The 21,342-nt window shown below is 48.9% G+C and overlaps 1 protein-coding gene across 1 annotated transcript in view; it reads right to left on the bottom strand.

The window, feature by feature from the left end:
* The window catches only part of ANTXR1 (ANTXR cell adhesion molecule 1), a gene marked incomplete at both ends in the record, with an annotated part of 77,296 nt that overhangs the window by 42,722 nt on the left and 13,232 nt on the right, over positions 1 to 21,342 (bottom strand). The window contains 6 exons of the mRNA XM_082298386.1: positions 4,390 to 4,468; positions 4,739 to 4,808; positions 11,150 to 11,248; positions 13,147 to 13,207; positions 18,410 to 18,490; positions 20,355 to 20,423. Of these exons, the coding sequence (XP_082154512.1) occupies positions 4,390 to 4,468; positions 4,739 to 4,808; positions 11,150 to 11,248; positions 13,147 to 13,207; positions 18,410 to 18,490; positions 20,355 to 20,423 (459 nt within the window). The remainder of the gene's footprint in view (positions 1 to 4,389; positions 4,469 to 4,738; positions 4,809 to 11,149; positions 11,249 to 13,146; positions 13,208 to 18,409; positions 18,491 to 20,354; positions 20,424 to 21,342) is intronic.

Raw genomic sequence — 21,342 nt, 5'->3', positions numbered from 1 at the left:
GGTCCGTGTCTGTGGAGCTGCTTGAGCAGGAGCCAAGCTCAGCAGGGGATGTGAGCACAAAGCACCTGCTTGAGGTCACCCAGCAAAGGTGTTCTCAGCTCCTTTCCCCTGTTTTCTGTGCTGTGACAGGAAATGCCCCTCTGGCAATGATCTGTTTCCCTCCTCTCCTTCCAGAGCTGAAAGGAGATGAGAGCTGCAAACACTTTTCCAGCATCCCATTATTTGCTTTACAAGCCAGTGCAAACACCAGAGCAGCCTCCCTTCCCCACAGGCTGGACAAACCCCGAGAGAGAGACGCCTTTGTCTTGAGGAGCTCACCCTCCAAACAGAGCAGGCAAACACACGGTGGGAAGGAGGAGTGATCATTGTGCCCTCTGTTACAAGGGAAAATCTTTGGTCGGGGAAAATTCTCCAACCCTCGATTGCTGTGTTTATCCTTATGAAAATCACGGAACTTTTCCATCAGCCCCCCGGGCTGAGCAAGGGAGGCTCCTCACAGGCAGCTCCCCACGACTCTGATGGGGTAAGAACCTGCCAGCATGACCTGGACACACACGACAGCTTTGGGATAAGTTTCCTTCTGAAACTCAGTTTAAATTGAAATCACATTTTCAACAGAAAAACATTTCAATAAAATTAAACATTTCGTTTCAGCGTGCTCTGTTTCAACCTCATTATTAAGTGGGGTTTCACCCTTGGAGGTGCACATGTGTGCAGAGATCCTGGACTGCATTTCCTCTTTAACCTCAGCACTGTCACAGGAGCACAGGCTGCACAGCCACAAACTATTCTGATGTTTTCAAATTAAAGCTTTTCAAAACTTCCATCCTGTCCTGCCCCCACCTCCAATTTATTGGTCTCTTCTTCCCAACCCATAGGAACATGGGTTTTGCAACATGACAACCACACTTCGGGGTGTTACAAACCAGCCCATGGAGCAATACTGGAGTGAAATAATCTCTGCACGTTTAACTCTTTGGGTGACCTGTGGCAGCAAAAACGTTCCCTGCCTACAATACTTGTAGCATTTAAGAGCAATTTCTTGTAGAGGCAAACCCAAAATCTCATGCCCTGGAGCTCCCAGCGAGCAATGCCTCAGTTAATAACAAACACCCGGGTCAAGGGCCCAGGAAAATCTCATCAAATGGACTCTGCAGCTTCAAAAAGCCTCTACTGACTCCCCAGGGAGGGCCTTTGGCTGCCTGCAGACCCAGGGGCACTGATCACTGGCACAGCCCTAATTGTGCCCCCCAGAACAACATCAGCTTGAAAACCCCCACGCTGAATTACATTGCACTAACACCCAATTACACTTCCTTTGAATTAAAAGCAAAAAACAATAAACCCAACAAAAACAAGCCTGCAGGGAAAGGTCATTGGTTTTTACTACCAGGCTGCAGTTCTTGCTTGATTTTCTAATTTAAAGGTTAAATCCATCCACTATTGATTAACACAAGGGCGCAAATTCCTTCAGCCTTTCAAACTGCCCCAGGGAGAAAGCCGGGACACCCAGCTGTAGTGAGGCTGTGCCAGTCCCCACCTCCTTTTGGCAGCTGCAAAACCTCTCCAGGTTAAGAGATCAAAGTTTTACCTGACTCTGATGGTTCCTACACCCTTTCAGCTGGAACTGTCAGACCAGAGGGGCTGTTTCTATCCCAAATTGTGAGTCTGCCCCCCGCCTGACACCTCAGCCAACATCCCAAGCCATTTATTGACCTGGTGACATTCCCTGCTCCCAGCCAAGAGCTGCCCAGGAAGAGCTGGGTTATGCTGTCCCAGCAGTTTTCACCTCCCTTCCAGTTTTGGGTCTGAGAGATACCAGTGCAAGAGGTCATGAGTGGTTTTTCCTCTTCTGGGAGCATTTTAGAAAATGAACAAAGGCTTATTTCAATTCCCATCCTGGCTTTCCTCCGAGATGCTCTTTGTGCACTGCAGAACTTGGCCCTGACTTCCTGCCCCCAAACATGGCCTTGGCAATTCTTTCCTCTCTTGTACATTCCCTTTCCTGACCTTGCCTGGTATGCAGTGCCTGGGCACACCTGCACATTCACAACACAGCATTTAACAATTTCTCTCTCTTCCAGTTCTCCAAACTCCTCACACAGCAACAGGAGTAATTCCTTTTCTAAGAGCTCCCCAATTCCACCAGCACCACTTGCGAATTCTTCCAACAGGGAGTCAAAGACCAACTGATTTTTCTGACTGTTCATTTTTGGTCTTTTCTTGCCAGGAAAGCAGCTGTCTGCTTCAGCTATGCTCTTAATTGAATTTTTGCTTCCCTGGATTAACTCCAGAGAGTCCTTGAAAATGGACAGTTGATAGAAAATGACAGCCACTGCTTGCAGGGAAAATGGGATTTGTACAGATTATTTACACGTTGCATAGGAAGGCTTTGTTGTGGAGCTGCATCAGAGTGTGAATGGCAGAGCTTTTCAGGCCATGGAGCTGCTGGCTTTGTTCCTTCTCCCACTGAACACCCATTCCTGGGGAGCAGATGGGGTTGGGGTTCAGGGCATTGGCACCAAGGTGAGCGTGGCACTGCTGCCATAGGGGAAGATTTTGGAGAGGGCATTCCAGACCTCTCTCCTAACCTGACTATTCCAGAAACACAGCACAGAGGGGAGCCCAAAGTGCTGATTGCTGGTTTGCACACAGGGAAGATAACCTTTGCTGTTTCCCTGTGTGCTACTATCATTTCATTTCCTAGCTCTCACTCTCCCACCCGAGCTGCAGATGGTCCAACAGACCCAATTCCCTGATCTGAAGTCAGTTGAACAATTTGGTGCCCATTTTGAACAGGGGTATTTCCAGGACTGCAGCCCTTGTAACCTTAACTAAAGAGAGCATTGTAGTCTCAGTAAACAGTTTTATCTTTAAAAAGGATTTGAAAACATAAAACACTGCTACAAAGACAAAATGTGTGTTTGCCCAGGAGGAATGTCCTCGATTAGTGAAGCCTGAGATACAATTTGCAAAGCAGCCACTGAATGTCTCTGCATCCAGCTTTAGATGCAGGATCTGGGTTTGAGTTCTGGCTGCTCAGCTGCACTGCAAATCCAGGTTCCCAGTCTGGAGGCATCGGAGTTACAGGCAGTGCCATGGAGCACAGGCATTTTCAAAAGCGTCCTTACAGCTATTAAACAACAGAAGACCAACAGGTATTTCATCTCCTATAACCCACAAATAATAATTCTATCCCTGGGAGAAAGCGTATGAGGAAGGAATAATTTTTCTCTAAGAATTGTTTCCCAGGTCCTGCCTCACGTGAGTAAAACACAGCAAACCCCTATGTGCTGACAACGGGCAAATACATTTTTGCCAGTGATCAATGAACTAGAACTGAAACTTGACTAATAAAACAAATTCCCTTCTTTTAAGGCATAAGGAAACCTTTGTCAGTTTTGGAATACAACCTCTCATGTAAGCTCTGAAAACTCTCTCCATACAATCTTGTCCTTGTTGAACAAGGATCGAGTTCAAGTGACACAAAAGCCTTTTCTCAGCTGGTGCCTCAGCCTTTGTGGGCCACAGAACCCTTCTGGTAACTGATGTTGTACATCTTGGCCTCTCCCTTATTCTGCACAGAAACCCAGTGGCCTTTGCTGCACAGGGACAAAAGCAGGCTGGGGACACATTTTTAAGTCTTTCTGGCAACACTGCTCTGGCTTCCCAAAAATTGCTTTAGGTCAGTTCACAGGAAAATTAAAGCAGGGCCTCACCCATGGCCTGTACAGTGACAGGTCTGCCCACAGATGAATAAAGCCGAACACACTGAAACATGAAGGACTGCTGGGAATTCCAAAGGAATTCCAAATGAATTCCTTCACTACCCCCTGCAGCATGACTCATTTCATGCCCTGTTCCCAACAGCCAGGACTCAGCAGAAGCAGCATCTTCAGCATTACTGGGAGTTACAAATTTCATCATCCCAGTTCCAGCAGAGCCTGGGTGCAGCAATTCCCCGCTGACGACAGGGGCTGCAGCCACAAACCACCCACTCCAGGGGAGAGCCCAGCACATTTTTGGCTCCCTGCTGGTTTCCATGCAGAGGGATCAGGCCAGGTAAGGAAGGCAGCAGAGCTGCTCCTTGTTCCCTGGGCAGTGGCCAGGCAGGCACAGACACCTCCAGGGCACTGCCAGCACAGATCTGGTCCCTGTCCCACCACAGACACAGCCTGAGGCATTTACTGAAGGCTGAAGAGCTTGGCCACATCGTGGCACACAAGACACACTAAATGTCACATTGTCACACCTTCAAACTCACCTTAGAGGGGGGAACACATCCTTCACACCAGGCTTACCCAACCTGGCAGCCCTACTACCGACATAACACACACCTGCTGCTGAGTCCCACCACCCCACAGAAGCATTTTAGGAGTCAAAACTTACACAGTGCGTGCTGGAGATGATGACAGAGCTGGAGATGAAGCTCAGACCATCGTTCATACTGACTTGAAGAGCTGCTTCCCTGAAAAAATCCAAGAAACAAGTTGGAGCAGCTCATCCACAGCCCTCAGTCTGATACCATCCCGGGCCCTGGGCTGCTGGTGCTCAGAAAAGCCTCTTGTGCAGATAATTCCCACTGGTGGTGCCCTGGTCCCTGTGCTCCAGTGCACAACTGCCAGTGATCGTGAGGGAATGTCAGCCTGGGACCCCAACAGGAGCAGCAGAGCACAGGGAGGTGACCCAGACCCATCTCCCCACAGGCAGAGTGAATATTGGGGTAGGAAAAACGTACATGCCAACTTCTCTCAGCACAGGTGCTGGGCACAGCAGGTAGGTGTCCTCCACCACAAAAGGCTTCTCATCTGGAAAAGAGAAAGAGTGGGATTACTGACAAATCAGTACTACAGGCCTTAGAGAGCAAGTTTAAATAATTGGTTTTCCTCACTCTTGATACATAAACAAGATGGGGGATAAAGAGCTGCCTCACATATCTGAGCCACAGCACAGCTGAAGGTGTGGAGCTTTTTGGGAGGACAGAGTACAGGATCACTCTGTGCAGGAGCCCAGCTGGAGCTGCAACAGGTTATACAAAAGTGGAGATACCCAAGTAAAGAAACGGTACATTATGGAAAATTTTGCATTTCAAGGCAGAAACATCTCCCCTGGGCCACTGAGATGAGTTTGCTCACATGGGTGGTGGGAAATGATGCTCAGGGCACCAGCAGCAGAGCACTCCTGATCCTGCTCTGTTCTCAGCTCTCAAGAGCAGGGTCTCACAGCTCATTTTGCTGCATTTATGAGTCATAAAGAGGTACTGACTACAAGAATCTATCCCGTCATGCAGGAGCAGGACTCACAAAGCCAAGCATCCCTTCCCAGACATTCCTAGAAGAGGTTTCTGCTGGGTACAAAGTTTTAGAAAGCAGTAGTATTGCTCTGGTAATTCCTGTCACACATTAGAGCCCCTGTCTCATACCAGTGTATTTCTTTGCTTTGGAAGCAATATAAAAGGATATTTCCTCATGCAGGCTAGGAACTGTTTATTTTTTACACTCCATTAAAAAAAGGGAAAAAAAAAAAAAAAAAAAAGAAAAAAAGAAATGGCAATGAAAAGTTGTAACCTTCCCTGAAGTTCTCCTTGCAGCACATCCAGGCCCTCAGTTTTGCAATGGAGCTACCAAACCAAGGAGCATTTCCCACTCTGCACAAGGCAGATGTGCAGTGGTGGCACATCTGGTCCCACAGTGCTGTTCTCACCCTGATTTATGACTGTATCATTAACTCCCATGAATTTATGACATTGTCTCAGCGCACACATGCCAAGAAAATGAAGATCAGTGTCTTGTTTTCTCCTTTGCTAGCTCTGGCAGCCAAGGCCAAAGGCTTCTCCATGCCAGCATTCACTGAAACAAAAGCTGCTTCATCTTGCAGGGCCTTTCCCTTAGTTCTCATTAGGTTTTTGTTTCTCTTTCTGTCCCTTCCCACTCCCAACTCCCATCAGTCCATGCCTCTCTAGAAAGTTTATCAGCCCGGAGTGCCCCGGGGGAGCTCCTGGCTGGCCAGGCTGGCTGCAGGCAGAGATTAGTTTGTTTGGAGAATGTTTGTGTTTCACCGCAAAAATGAGTGACTGTTTCCCTCTGCTCTAAACAAAAGAGGATCCATTTGGTTTGCATAACTCTGGCCCATCTGACTCCTTCCTGGAAAACTGACCCAGGGAAAGCAAACAGAACAACACTTCTCATCTGCTCTCACACCGGAGCTGGGGATGGAGCTGGGGATGGAGCTGGGGACGCATTGGAGCTGCTGCAGGACAGAGCTGCCGTGTCCCAGTGCTGCGGGAGGTGCGCTGAACGCTCCCCAGCTCCAGAGCTGCCAGAGCCTGGGATCTGTGGTTTGGATGTGGTGGAAGGGCTGGGGAGGGAGGGTGGAGCGCTCGGCTCACTGCTGAGTTTGCTGCCCTGAACGTCATTTCAGTCCCTGCTCGGGGCTGGCCAGGGAATGGGGTGGGAATCACTTTGCCTCCTTGGACAGTTTTACAGAAGGGATGCCCTTGATCCCCTCCCAGGCACCGACCACGGACAGGGCTTGGACACCTCCAGGAAACAGCCCAATGCCTCACTTCTGAGTTGGCATTCCACCACAGTAATGGGCACAACTTCCTCCTACTTGTGCATCCCTCCTTCAAGCAAAATAAGGTCATGCTGTATAAACCCCCCAGACTACCCAAACTGGCCAGTCCTGAGGCCTGAGCCCTTCAGAGCAGGAATGGATGAGGGTCAAACCTCCCACAAAAACACATCTGGATGCCATTTCAACCAGGTACCTGATACTGCTCAGACTCCTGCCATTCTATACCCAGAGTTCCTACACCTGAACAGCTAAATGGAGCCTGGAAAATCTATTATTCCCAGCAACAGTGAATAATTTCTTATGCCATTAGCAGGGTGTAACCTTCTGGCAAGTCAGGACTTGGAATATTTCCCAACCATAATAATAAAAGCTTCAATATATGCAGGATGCTTTAACACAAAAGAGCAAACTTAAAAAAAAAAAAAAAAAAAAAAAAAAGAGAGCTTACAAGAACCCAAGGAAGGTGACAGATAGCAGCACTTTCTTGTAGCCATATAACCATGCCAGAATTAACAGCCTTCCCTCTGGTTAATGGTTCATCCCATTGCTCATCCCACTGGTGCACTGAAATCGGACTGCAAGGATCCATTACAGGAGGGTTTAGGAGAGCCCAACATTCCAAACTGCCACTGCAACACTGCAGTGCTGATTGCAGGACTCGCAGGGTCAGCAGTATTTTGGTCCAGAAAAGGCTGCAAAAGCTGGCTGCCAAACTTCCCATATATCACACACTAACAGTTTCCTTCTGCTCTCCCTGTACTTATGATTTGCATTCAGCTGAAGTACATCTCAGAGATGCTTTGCCCTGGTCTGCTATTCCTGCAGGAGGGGAGACTCCAGTCCAGCCTGGCTGGTGTGGAGGCTGCTGCTCTAAGAGGGCTCTGCACCTCATCCCACCTGAGATGGCAGCTTCCAGTCATCCTGAGCACTTCCGTTGTCCCTTTGTTGCCTCAGATGAGCCAAAACACCTCCCTAATTCTCTGCCCCCACCTACCAAAGCTGGGTCTCTGTTCCCCCTGTCTGACTCCCCCTCTCATGCCACTCTTGTGACAACTCTGCCAGCAAAATTTGTGTTTCAAACCCACTTTGTGGGAGACGGGAATGCAGGAAGACACTGGAACTCTCTCTGAGCTACAGAAACTGCCTACAAGAAAGACCCATAAATAAAAAATGTTTTGTTAATGCTGTAATGAAAACCACATTGAGATCAGCTGTAATTGCTCTGCTTTGTGCAGGGACTCACGAGCCCTGAGCGCAAAAGCCTTCCAGAGCAGGGTGAGGGGATAGGGAACAGATAAGCACAGAGCAGTGATATCACATTCCCAGCAGCCTCTGGATGGAGGGCAGGGATTTGCTCTGAGGGGTTCATGTGCTGAGCAAACTGTTCAAGGGGGCTACAAGGGAAGCTGGCAGAGCACCCCAGTGTTGATCTGCTCACGTGCTGCACCATCACAGGGTCCCTCGGGCAGGAGCCCTGGGCCAGCACGGCCCCAGCCCCAGGGCTGTCCCCATCAGCTCTTCACTGGTGCCACACAGAGACCACTGTCACCCAGAGCACTGGGGGAGCCCGGCAGAGCTCCCACCCTGCACATGGGGGCTGCTCCTCCCTCAGCACAAATCCCCACTGCAGGGAATGCTGCTGGAAGCAAAGGCACAGGAGTCTGGGTTAAAAGTTCTGACACTGCAATTTGTTGGAGGCCGGGGCAGCATTTGAGGGAAGCACAACCATTTCTTCCTTCTTTGTGTTCTTTGACAAGCAGTGACTTCAGCCACCCTTCAAAAGCAGAGGCCAAGCTCCCCTTGGTGCATGTTCTCACCTCGGAAAGATTGGAGGCACGGATTGTGTCCCTCACAAAGGTTGGTACAGAGAGGGACATTCTCTAATAGCAGAGTGGGAGGAGAAAAGCTGCTGTTAGAAAATAAAAAGACTCAGAGGTGGGTTGCAGTGACAGGATCAGGCAGGGAAATCAGGGGTTAGAGAGTGGAACTGCAAAGCAAAACATTCCTGTGCTACGAGTGACAAAGCTGCAAGAAAGTGAGAGGATATCACAAGAAAAGTGCTGTGCTGCCAGGAGAAATGAGAGATGGGGGAAATGGAGCAATCTGCTAGGCTTTAAAAACAGAAGACAATTTTTAGGAGATATTTGTTGGGCAGGCTGGGGATCCAGTCCCCATCATCCCACTCTCTGCTGATACCTGGCACTGTCCTGCTCCCAGTGTCTTTGAATAAAAAATCCAGGCCAGTTTGTGCAAAGGAGGGGGTTTGGCCAAGCATCCAGAGCATTCACTGAGTGCAGCAGATCCAGCCCCAGCTCTGCTGTGGTGCCTGCTCCTTCACCAGCCTTTCATCTCTATTCAGCTGTGAATTGCTTAGGACAGAGCTCAGCCTCTCTGCCCAGAGCTATCTTTGCTGGCTCCTGCACAATCTGGGCAGACACAGACATTTTAGCACCACAGAGCAGCCATAAGTCACTGCACTGGATAATTACTTTTAACTCTGTGCAGGCTGAACCCAGTTCTCCCAGGTCCTGCTGCTGGCAGGAACACCCTGCTGCTGAACATGCATCTCATTACAGCTCTGCTCAGCCAAATATTCCTCATGGTTTCTACAGATGTTCCTTTTTTTTTTTTATCCCATAACTATGAACATTATGAGTCGATGCTCTCTTCACCTGCCACTTTTCCCTGCCAATAATCCCAATAAAACCCCATTAGCTCATGCCTTTAACCTCAGCACGTCCCAGCTACATCTCATCTGGGATAATTTAGGGTTTCAGGAACTGTTGGCTTAGTGTTATCTTTTAAAAATACCTCCCTCCCTGATACAATCAGAGGCAGTGAGGTTTCAAGCAAACAAAGGCAGCTGAGCTATCCAACCTCCATGAGGTTTCCATAAAATCCTGGTTCAGTTCTCTCAGGGCTGTTTGAGTTGGGAGCAGCAGGCAGGGGCTGCAGCTCTGGGATCTCCCACAGAGCAACTCAAACCCAACAGAGCTGTGCCAGTTCCCACCTGGAGAGACCTGGATTTGGGAACTGCTGAGCTCCCTCAGTCAGGGAGGAGCTGAACCCAGAATTTGGGTTTGTGTCCTTTTCCTGCCACGTCACAGCTTCAAACAACCCCAGGCTGTGCAGAACAGCCGGAGAGGGCTTGGTGCAGTGCCAGGGGAGTGAGCTCACTCTTCACCTCTGCATCCATTCAGGACACCATGAACACACCAGGTCAGAGGACAGGAAATGTATTTGCCCTTTATCCTCATTTTCCACAGCCATTCTGTGGACACAGGAAGGCAGCTTCAAATTCAGAAAGCCCAGGGGCTGCATTAAGATAAGCTGATCTTTCCTGAAAGCTACGATGAGACTGTGATGACAGACACCATAAAAGATGACTGGGCTGGACCAGCACAGAGGGAGGAAGGATTCCTCCTCCTCCTCCCCCCTCAGCAGCAGGTCACAGTGTTTGGGATGAGGGCAGCCTCATGCAGGTTCCCTGTGCTGGTGTCTCCACAGACAGGACCCTGAGCAGTGGGAAGCTGGTGGGTGGCATTCCCAGCTCCGTGAAAGCCTTCCAGGAATGAGTGCCCTGCTCCACAGCCCTCCAGCTTCTGCTCCTCACATCCTGAGCACTGACCACATCTGAATTAAGCAAATGGGAACCAGGGCCAGCCAAACTTTCTGCTCGGTGACTCAGGAGTTGGCAAGTCCAGAACCTGCCTGTTGGAGGAGGCACTGCAAGAGCACAACTGTCCCACACCTGCCCCAGGGCTCAGTGACATCCCACACGGGGCAAGCAGCCCCAGCAAACCCCCCCTGCTCCAAAGAACAAGTCACACAGATGTTCAGAACACACTGAGCCTTTAGATTTCCACTTTTTAGAGCTAATTAATGCATTTATTTTATACTGAGCAGGGTCAGGACTGCCTCCAAAACAACCAGGCATTTTCTGAACAAATCCCATGTTAGGATGGATGAATTCTGCTGTCACTGCTGGTGTCAGCTGTGAGTTATGTGGTTTCCCATAAGGGTCAGAGGAAAGCAGTGGGGTCCTCAGCCCTGCCAGCTCAGTGGCTCCCAGTGCACGTCACAAACAGACCAGACTCTCAGGGGACCATTTGCTTCTCTTACCTCAGTTCTTCTGCCGGGGGAACTGCAGAGGGAACTTTCCAAGCTCCCCCAGCAGCACAGCAGTGCCTGAGCCGCTGCTGCAGCACAGCCTCCACCAGCAGGGAGTGTAGAGCTGCACGAGCAGCCCCACTGAGCACCCCAAAACTGAGGGGAGAAACACCCCGATCCCCCTGCTCACAGCCCAGCAGGACACTGAGGGATGCTCTTTGCAGCAAGGTTCTTGCCTTCTGCATTTTCATCCCCCTAAGCTCCTCTGCTCACACGCTGGCCGTCAGTCACAGCACACAGTGCCACCAGCTATTTGCCTCTTAAAAAATAATCCCTTCTGCATGCTGCAAATTAAAAGCTCCTCATCCCGTAATTATTGCTTTCACAACCAACGTATTTGAAGATCCAAATACCTGCCAGTGCAGAGTCAGAAAAGAAAACAAAGCAAATCCAAGGAGCTTACTGAGGGTGACCGTGTCGTTGATCCTGAAGCTGCAGAGAACCCGGTCAACGTTGCGGGCGTGGCGAAAGCCATTTCCCCTCACCACAACCTGGAAGGACTCTGCAAAAACAGGCACTGGGTTATTATTGATGCAGAGCCAGGCAGGGAATGGCCACTTAGCCAAGGCACATCTCACAGGTTTTTAACTGCTAAAATTGGCAGTTTAACAATTTAGGTTAAAAATTGTTAAAAATGCAACTTCCACACTCTCCCTACCCAATTTCAACTTGAATTTTTAGAAGCAGGAAACAATTCACCACAGACACACTTTGACTGGCCTGCAGTAGAAACATGAAGCTTCAAGGACACTGAGCTTTCCCCTCTCCAAGCGTCCATTTTAAATGGCAGAAAGTTTTGGGTGAAGAAAGGCAGAAGTATCTTTCCATGGAAAGGCAAAAAAATCTTCTAGTGACACAACTGGGAGAAGTTTAGGTGTTCCTTTCCCAGGTAACTGCAAGGAAGCAGCCCCCACAACTCCGGTAACTCTCTGGGAGAGGCACTCAGCTCATCCCCACTGGAGTTTGGCTGGGGAATGTGATTTGAACATGAAATTGTCCAAGACAACACAGGAGCAATCTCAGTGACACCACCCCGGATTTTAAATCCCCAGGAGCAGCAGGGAACCTTGTTTTTGCAGGTTCAGATCTTTCCCCTTTGCATTTTACAGTCCCCATCTTCTCTCATCTCCCTTGAGGACCCGCACACTGTACTTGTCAAGAAAAGCAGATTTGCTCTGGAATCTGGGCTCCCTTCCAGGTCCCACTCGTTTACAGCCAAGTTGCAAATCATCCCAGCACATCCAGGGAAGCTGCTCCAGGCCCACTGAGTGCTGTGGGAGAGCACTTGGGAAGTGCACAAGAGCTCTGTTCTGGTGAATATTCAAGAGAAATCACAGAATTCTCAAGCTCTGGGGGATGTGAGTTCAAGAACAAAGAACAGAGTATCAGTGATACCACGGGGAGCCTGGCTCTGCTTGGGGCTGGACTGAACAGCCCAGTGCCCCCTGCACAGCCAAATCATCCAAACCCTGCCATTTCAGAACTATGTCACGGCTGAAATTCGTCCCTGCAGTGTCCTGGACACGTCAGCAGTGCAAGAGTGGCCTCAGGAGCCCCCAGATTTGCTCCTTGCAAACAAAAAGAAAGGAAAAAAACTGCCACCATTGCTCGAGGATGTGCAGAGAAACATGAAAACATGAGGTGTCACAGCCAGACCTGCAAACATTGATTTTAAGGACACCAATGCACATAATTCGTGCAGTCAATGGCACTTTCTCACTGGTCTCAAAGCCCTAAGTGATTAAATTACTGCAGTCCAAGAGCAAGGGACTATTTGCCCAAGCTTGGAGATGAGGCCCTGAATTGAGGATCCAAATAACTGCTGGCATTTTCCAAGGATTGCTCCTCTTGTGAAGTCTTGGCCAAATTCTGATACAGTTTTTATAAACCCCTCTGCATTTCCTCTCAGCTGCTCTGCTGGGCACAGCTGTTCCTATCCCTGTCTTCCCATTAAGGCACAATGAATGGCAGTGATAAGATCAAAGCATTCAGGAAGTGTTAAAGATGGTTATAAATGATGATTATAAGTCATCTTTTGGCCCATGACATTCTGTAAGCATCATTGTTTATCACTTGAATAAGTATGTAAATCTACTTTTAAGTGCAGTGCATCTACTTCGTGTCTGCCCCAGCCCGAGTAAGACAGACTGGTTTGGCAGAAGAATATTTAAGAAAAACTTCAGAACTCAGGCCTTTTCTGTAAGAAAATCCCATTTGATCACTTGGCAGAAGTGGGACATGTGCACACTACCCTAAGGTGAAAAAGAAATTCACCCCCCCAAAAAAGGTGAAGTATTTAGCCCCAAGTAATTGGCGAATTTTGCACTCTCCAGCAATTAGAGGTGAACCGAAAATTGTATTTTAGGCAACATGAAGAACCGTGGCCTCGTTCATACTTACCCCCTGCACAGATACTGGAAGGCTCTGCTGCCAGGATTTCTATACAGGACTTCTTCAAAATCTAAAAGAGACAAAATGTCGTGAAGTGCCTCAGCCTTGTTTCCACAGAAACAGCGACGTGAGAGATGAGGGAGCGCACTGCTGGGAGCATTTAACCCATCCGAGCGTTCTGCATTCGTGGCGCACTTACGGCTCTCAGCTTTCCACTCCCAACCAGCCAGCCGGGCATCCCTGCCCTCCCTGAGCTGCGGCTGGGCTGGAAGGGGAGGGATGCCAGGCTCTGCCGTGTCCCAGGGCACAGAGGGGCTCTGCACCCCTGACCCGCAGCCCTGCAGCGCAGGGGGGGCACCGGCGCTGCCCTCTCTTTGCAGCCACACCTCCCTCTCCAGAGTTATTCTGGACCCGAAACTCCAAATAAAACATCACGAGTTTCAGCTAAACTGTTCAGCTTTGCACTAAACCAGCCCAGAAATGCCTACAGAGCCACTTCTCAGCTCTGTCCCGAGGGGCTACAACTTCTGTTTTTAACCTGATTTACGCGAGCTCCCCCGAGGGCATCCCCAGAGCTGCTCTGTGACTTCAGACCAGACAATTCTCCATTTAACCCAGGCTTAAAGGAAGCAGCGTGTCCCTGGGAGGGCTGTCCCCGGCTTTAAGCCCTTTGTGTGCAGGGATTTACACAAACCCTTCGGCCTGAGGCTCTGCCGAGCGCTCGCAGGGCTGGGCTCTGTCCCCGCGGCGCTGCAGCTCCTCGGGCTGTTGTTGTCTGCATGCAGCAGCTCCAGCTCCTCAGTGCACAGCCAGAGCTGTGCCAGTGCCCGTGACCCCGGGACAGCAGCTCCGAGAGCCCCTGCACGAGGCAACACCGATCAAAATTCAGGTCAGCTCCGAGAGGCAAGTAAATGTCAGCCAAGCATCATTTGATGACTCAAATCCAACATGAAAACTATTTTCCCAACTTTAAATTGAAACATCTGTAAGGAGGGAAGAGCAACCAATACAATAAATTCTGTAAGAAAAAGATAATTTTTTTTTTCTCCACAGTCACAGCTCCCTGCCTCAAATACCTGATTGCCAGAGCTGCTCAGAGAGCCAGGCTTTGCTTTTTAAAACATTTAAACAGAAGTTTGAGTTACTCAGGAGGCAGGGCTGAAAGTACCAAGGGGCTGAAGGAAGCCGGACGGTCTGAGCTGGTGGGAGGCTGACAGGTGAGGAGAGAGATTTGCAGGAACAAGGTTTTACAGGAACTGTCAAGTGGAAAAAAAGAGAAAGTCAACAGTTGAGAACAGAACTGAGAAGGACTAGAAGAATTTAAAAGACAGAATAAGGAAAGCCACAAAGAATGTAAAATACAATCAATACTTTTCTTTTTTTAACCAAGTAAAACCTCACATGGTTAAATTTGAGATTCACAATTTCTACTCAGATATTTGCAAACATTCTGCTGTAAGGCAGCTCGGATGGAGAAATAGCAGGTGTCTCAGTTAGATGATGCAGATCTCCCAGTCCAGTCTAATCCCTTTACATGACTATAAAAAACTGGCCTTAAACACTTTTACAGTGCCAATTGCAATATTTATTTTGATTTAGATTAAGTTTCCAATGCTCCAAGCACACACCCTAACTTAAAGTGAACATCAGGCAGAATTATTGCAAAAGGCAGAAGAACTATTACAAAAAAATTCCTTTATGGCTCTTCCTCATTAAAAAACACATTCAAAAAGCATTCAATGTCTTCATTGTGGATTTCATCAGATCTGTCCTTTTCTGAATGCACAGCCTTGGTGGGCTGGAGGTGCAGCTCATCCCTGAGGTCTGGCTTCCCAGGGAAGCAAATCCCATGGAAGGGTGGTGGTGCAACCTCCTGACTCTTTTACCTTTCTGCCAGGGGAGCCACTCAGGGCCACGAGCCAGGAGAGGCCCAGCAGGTCACTGGGCCCTTCTGGGGACAAAGGGAAGAAGGGGAGTGAAATTCTGCAGCTTTCGCTTGATATATTCTGCTCACGTTGAGCACACAGCCAGATCCCTTCACCACAGCAGCTGCATATTCCTTATACATTCTTTTCACCAAATTTGGGAATTCTAATTAGCAAGCAGGATGCTGAAGTGTGATAGAAGGTTACTGCCTAATTAGTGTTATTGAGAATGACCTGCAGCCTGGTGCCCAGTGCTCGTTAGCAAGCTCTGTCCAATTACTGAACACCAAAGTCTGTTGCCAATTACAAAACAGCCATTTATTTAGGAAGTGTTTCCTGTCCAATAATATTTACATGAGCTAAGTAAAATAAATGCATTTAAGTCCTTCTTAAACGTGCATTTGGGGGAAGAAAGAAGTAGAAAGTTGATCATATACCATTAAAATTAACAAGAAACACTGTGCAGCTGAGGCTGGGGCTTATCAGCTGATACACATGTTCCGTGTCCATTATGGAATCTGCACTTACAGGACTTGTTTGGAATTAACTTTCTCTCATCCCTGTCCCCACTCAGGGGGTCTCACCCCTCTCCCTGCACCAGGCAATCTGCAGTTTCTCACCTGCCAGTGAAGCTTGAACAGACAGTTCAGGATGGGCACACAAAGCCATCACCACATTCCTCACAGTGCCTCACTCATGCTCACACCGAGTGCTCTGCAAAGTCCCCACACTGCACATTTCCAGCACTGCAGTTTGCCCCAGGAAACACTGGTATAACAGAAGTATTTAGTGTATTGCCAAGCTAGAACTTCCTAGGGTGAAGGGGCACCTTGAACTGCCACATCAGTTCTGAGCTGCTGCATCAATCCTAAGAGCTGAGGCAGGACCTGAAAAACGCTGAGAGTAGCTGAACACCACTGCAAGAGGATCCAAAAGGAGCACACAGACATTAAACTTGAAAGGATGGACCATTTGTGCAATTCATACAGATGGGAGACAGTGCCACAGGCTACTTGATGCTACTTCATTTCTTATCCAACACAAATGCTTCCTGCAGCTCTCAGACCTCTTGCTAAGGGACCCACGATTACAGCTCTGAGATAAGCTCCAGGCTGGTGCCATGGTTTAACACATGGCAAGGATCAGGGAGTGCTCCTGTTCCAAGAACTGCTCCTCAGTCAGCTCCTGTTACAGGCTTAAAGCAAGGTGATGACAGGATCCCATCCTGACTTTCATGTTGCTTCATGTTCCTTGCCTCCAGCACTCCTACCAAAGCCGTACTGGGCAGGAGACAAAGTTGAATTTCAGGTTTTCTTCTAAGACTTGCTTCATTTGCTTTAAATTGACAGGTTGATCAGCAGAAATTTTTCATAGCAAAGGAAAATTTAATAAAATAATTCAGTCCCTTCCATTAACTTCCCAGCCTGCAGCAATCAATCAAATCTGCTTCTGCTCCACATTGTTCCCTCCTGACAAACTCAAATCACTCAGTCATTACCAGGGGGAAGCTGGAGTTTTAGCAGTGGCTTTTGCACAATGAGGCAAAAAAAGAAATTGGTTTGCTTAATAAAAAGGTCACATTGGAACTCATGGGAGAGAAAGGACCATACCCCACAGTGCACTGAACACCCTCAGCTCCCAGTTTAGGAATCAGGTTTTTGAGCATGACCTCAGTGTGGGATTGGAGTCTCCTCTCAATTCAGCACCATCGCCTGGGCTTGGTGGTGCTTGGAGGAGACAATCCCTCCTGGAACCCTGGGAGCAGATCTCCCTGCAGCTGCTCACTCCCAGCTCTCTGGCTGCCACAGAAAGGAAGGGCAGGTGCTCAGAAACATTCCCAGCCCCACCACCCCGAATATCTTTGCTCAGCAGATCCAGAGGCCCAGCTGAGGCCAGCCCCGAGCTCCACCACTCCCAGCTCCCACCCTCTTCCCTGTTCCAGAGGGACTTCCAAGTCCACCACCTCTGCACACTCAGAGGGTTGAGAAAGACCCACTCAGGACAGGGCAGGAGGGGAAAGTCAGGGCAGCTCACACTAAACCCCTGCAGACCCACACCAACCCAGGTGTTCACATCTCCAGAATTAATTCAAGCACTCATCTCCCCAGGCTCATCACTGGATCTCTCCTTCCCCTGTGACACCAGCCAGCAGTTGTAGCCTGATCAGTCCCCTCTCCCCATGGCTGAGCATCCTTGCCGTGCCAGCCCTTACACAGGAACTGAAAGGAGTCTCCAGATGCCAGGACCCTTTCACCATTAACACTCCCTGTGACCACAGAGGCTTCGTCTGCTCCAGCACAGGGGTGCTTTTGGCAAGCATGAGAAAAGTAGGAAAGAGGGACCTGATTTTCCAGCTGGAACAGGAATCTACAGATTGATTGTTATTCTCTGGAGTGATGAATGTCCTCCTTGTCATTCCTTTCACTCACAAAACCACTTCCCTTCTCCCCAGGCTATGGCAATGACTCCACTCCAGTGCAAGTGCTCAGGTCACAGATCATCACTGTACAATTGCACTTCCCTGTGACCCTCCTTCCCAAGCTGGGAAACCTTGCACCAGTCAGCTGGAGCAGTTCTTGACTGGCTGCCTGGAGGCTGAAGTCTTCCCACTCTGTTCAGTGCAACTGGAAGGGGAGTCAGAGCTGCTGCTGGAATTCATTAAAAACAGCTGCAAAGGGAATGCAAGGCTGGGAAGCAAACTATTGCTTTTTTGTTGTTTTGTTGCTTTCTGAAATGACATGCAACACCTGATGGTCCAAGAGAGCTGAGGCAGTAGATCCACGCTCAGACAGCGCCAGGAAAACCAATAAGCCAGGGATTGTATTCCACGTCCATGCAAGAGCACCAGGGAAAATTGAGCCTGTGCTGAGGGAATGGTTTTGCTTGGAATTGCATTGTCCAAATAGTGTGTAACCACTGTAAACAGAGAAATCTGAGCCCCCCAGTGAATCCCCCCTCCCCAGCTCCACGTTGTAGCTTTCATCTGGGTTTTATCCCCCAAGCAGCCTGCACCAAAATGAGAACACGCGGGGCCCCAGACGGATTTCCCATCCTTTGTAGCCACAGGAAGCAATCGAATCAGCCCAGCCACTGAAGTGGGCCAGCTCTTCTATGCTGCACCCAATCCCTGCAGGAAATTCCAGGAGCTGGGAATAGGGAAACCTAGGGACCTACTGATAAACTCAGCCTTGAAGTAGCATTTTAGTACAAACCAAGGCTGCTTCCTTTGGGCTAAAGGATTCAGTGATTTTTCAGCAGGTTCTTGTGAACACAGGAAAACCAAACCTTGAGCTGTGCAGGGTAACACCAACGTGCACAAGTGCAAACACCCGAATGAAAATACTCACAGAGTCTATGATCCCCTGCAGGGCTTCAAACCCATCGTTCACTGGGAAGACGTGATCTCTGCTGTCAGCAATCCGGGCCAGCTGACGCAGTGGGGAGAGGAAATAAAACAGAAATGCAAAGCACGAGATCAGTCAGCCAGCAGGCAGCAAATTAAGACTTCTCCACATTAATTCACTTGCAAATAAAACCCTCAAATACTCAACTCCTCTCTCTGGATTGCCACTGTATTATGGTTTATTAAGCAGTAAAAAGTTTATCTTGTCAGCCTGATTGACTTTATAAAGCTCTGTATCAGGGTTCAGAAAAGACTTGGAGACAAGACAGAGAACGTGGCTTTCTCTGGTCTAATGATCTCTAGGGCAAAGGTTGCACCCAAAAAAGGTTGGACCCTATAATCATGGAGGTCTTTTCCAACCTTAATTCTTCCACGATTCCTTGAAATTGTATCTCACATGGAGATACAGGCCTGATTCACCTTTCCTGTCAGGACAGAGCTTTGTCTACTGGTCCCACGTTCAACCATCAGAGAGCCAAAAAGAAGGAAGCAGGGAGGTAACAGGAGACGTTTTGTGAGTGGAGGTTGGAAGGTCTCAGAGGAGCATTCAGAAAACTCCCTGATGAGGACGAGGGGCCTTCCTGAGGAGGTGGTGAGTTAAGGGGAGCCAGGACAGCACCTGCAAAGAGCTGCCTGCAGGTTCAGTTGCCAAGAGCACGCCAAGGGTTAAGGCAGAAACACAAGCCCAGCTCGGCAGTAATGAGCTCTCCATGCATCTGCTGGAGCAGGCTCAGTTTGAGTGCTGCAAGGCCAAGGCTCGTTCCAGGAAATCTCCCCTGGCAGAGGTACCCCCAGCCCAGCAGGTCTCTCTGGAGCTTCCTGGAGCTCTGCAGGCTGGAGGCAGCAGAGCAGCCTCACATTCCTCCCCAAACCCCACGGGCTGCCCCAGTCCAGCTCCTGTCACTCCAACTCCCAGCCCTCCAACCCCTGCCCTGCACCCAGAGCCATCCTGGGGCAGCTTTCCCCTGCTGCTGCAGGAAGGGCAGGAAACCAGCTCATTGCTGGCTGTGAGCTGCAGAAGCTGCTGTAAAAAGCTGGATGTTTACAGCTCCCTCACTTCATTCCTCCTCCTCATCCATTCTGGGGCTTCAAGCACAGCCATCTAATGCCAATTAATTTTTTTCACCATCTAAATGCCTTCAAGGAGCAGCTGCCTGAGGTCTGCTGCTTTAGATCTGGTCTCTGTGCCATTTTTATTCTCTCTTTGCTTCTTCTATGACTTACTCTGGGTTATACCAGTCTCTGCATTTGATTCAAGGGAGATTTTTCTAAACTAAGTGTGGTTTGACTCCTTTTCTGAAAGCTGAAAACCTGGGAAAAGTCTTTCAGCCTCCTCTTCAGTGCAATGGGGCTGTGCAAGTGCTTCACTCATGTTAGCGAAATGTCACCATGTGAAATATACTTCATGGACATACCAACATTCATATGATATAAATTTATAAGTCAGACAAAACACTGTGAAATACTCATCACTAATGAAGCTGTTTGCTTTTTACGGCACAGTTTTCCCCTGAAAGAAAAGCTGCGCTGAAACTGAAATGTTATATGGCCATACTTCAGTTTTATGGGGAAAAACACCCCCACAATGTCTTCCTGCCTCCAGCTCAGGCCAGACAATTTGCTGTCCTTCCTGTCTTTTCCCCTGCTGTTCTCCAGCATTAGCAAGAGTAGCTGGGGCAGGCAGAGGGGCAGCTCTGCACATCTGGAGGTTCAGACAAAAAGGGACCCAAAGCCAACAAAGACCCAGACCCAGCCATGTCAGGAGGTCACTTCAGACAGAGAATGGAAGGAGAGGAAAAGCCCTTGAAGAGCCTTGAGCAGGGGATTCAGGGGTGTGTGCCCCTGTCCCAGCTTTGCCAAGCACTCAGGGACCACAAGGCCTCCCTCACCTGGGTCTCGTTGAAGTCTTTCACACCCACACAGTACACGGTGGCTCCCAGGTCCCGCGAGCGATTCGCCTGGAACGGGGAGAGGAGGCAGGACAAGGTTACCAATGGGATGGGATGCAGCTTCCTGAAAGCTCTCAGTCATAAATCTACTCTTTCTCTGTAAAATGAGCAGAGGGGGAGCTTATCAAAAGAGGACTCGAAAAGTTTTCCTCCCTGATTCTGTAAAATCAGGTTTTATCTGCTGCTAGAGTTGCTGTTGTTTAGTAAAGCAACTCCCAAGGTATTTGGTGGATTTTTAAACCTAATTACTTCACATTTATAGCTCCTCCAGCTTCCCAAAAAAGACGTCAGACAGGCTAAATCAATTTTCTTTTCATCATTTAGGGCACACAGTATAACAGTAACCTAAAATGCTTTTGTGTTTTCTGTTTCAGACAGGTGTGCCTGGCCTCGTGATATCCAGAGGTGAGAGACAGACCCCATTCCACCTGCACTAAAACTGCATCACTCCCAGTGCTTACACAGCATCCTGAAATGAAGGGAGAGCATCCCCAGGTTTGATTTTCCCAGGCTGTTTCATTGAAGTTGCATTTACCATTCCAAAGGCAACTGCTCCAAATGCCTAAGTGTGAATTCAGCCATTTAATTGTATTTCAGTGGAACAAGAACACCCAACCTGACTGAAATCTCCTTCCCAGAAGAGATGGTGGCAAGTCAGATTGTATGGGAAGACTGTAGCAATGCAGGTTGTTCACCAGCAAAGTGCTTTTTTAGCAGAAAAGCACCATTCCAGTTTTACCCTGGGAAGCTTCAACTCAAACAACTGCAGCAACTCACAGTGTGAGTGCCGAGTTCAGGATCCCCTTCTACCAGCCCATAACTGCTCCTCCCCAAACCAAAACAAATATAACACTTCTGACCTTTCAACTTGTTCATTCACCTCTAAAAACAAACTTGTTTTTCTTGTGGATTTTTTATTTCAGAGGGG

This window comes from Coloeus monedula (assembly GCF_965178545.1).
Source record: "Coloeus monedula genome assembly, chromosome: 28".
NCBI classification, from domain to species: Eukaryota; Metazoa; Chordata; class Aves; order Passeriformes; family Corvidae; genus Coloeus; species Coloeus monedula.
The sequence above is the reverse complement of the archived record's forward strand: the minus strand, read 5'-3'. Positions and strand labels throughout refer to the sequence as shown.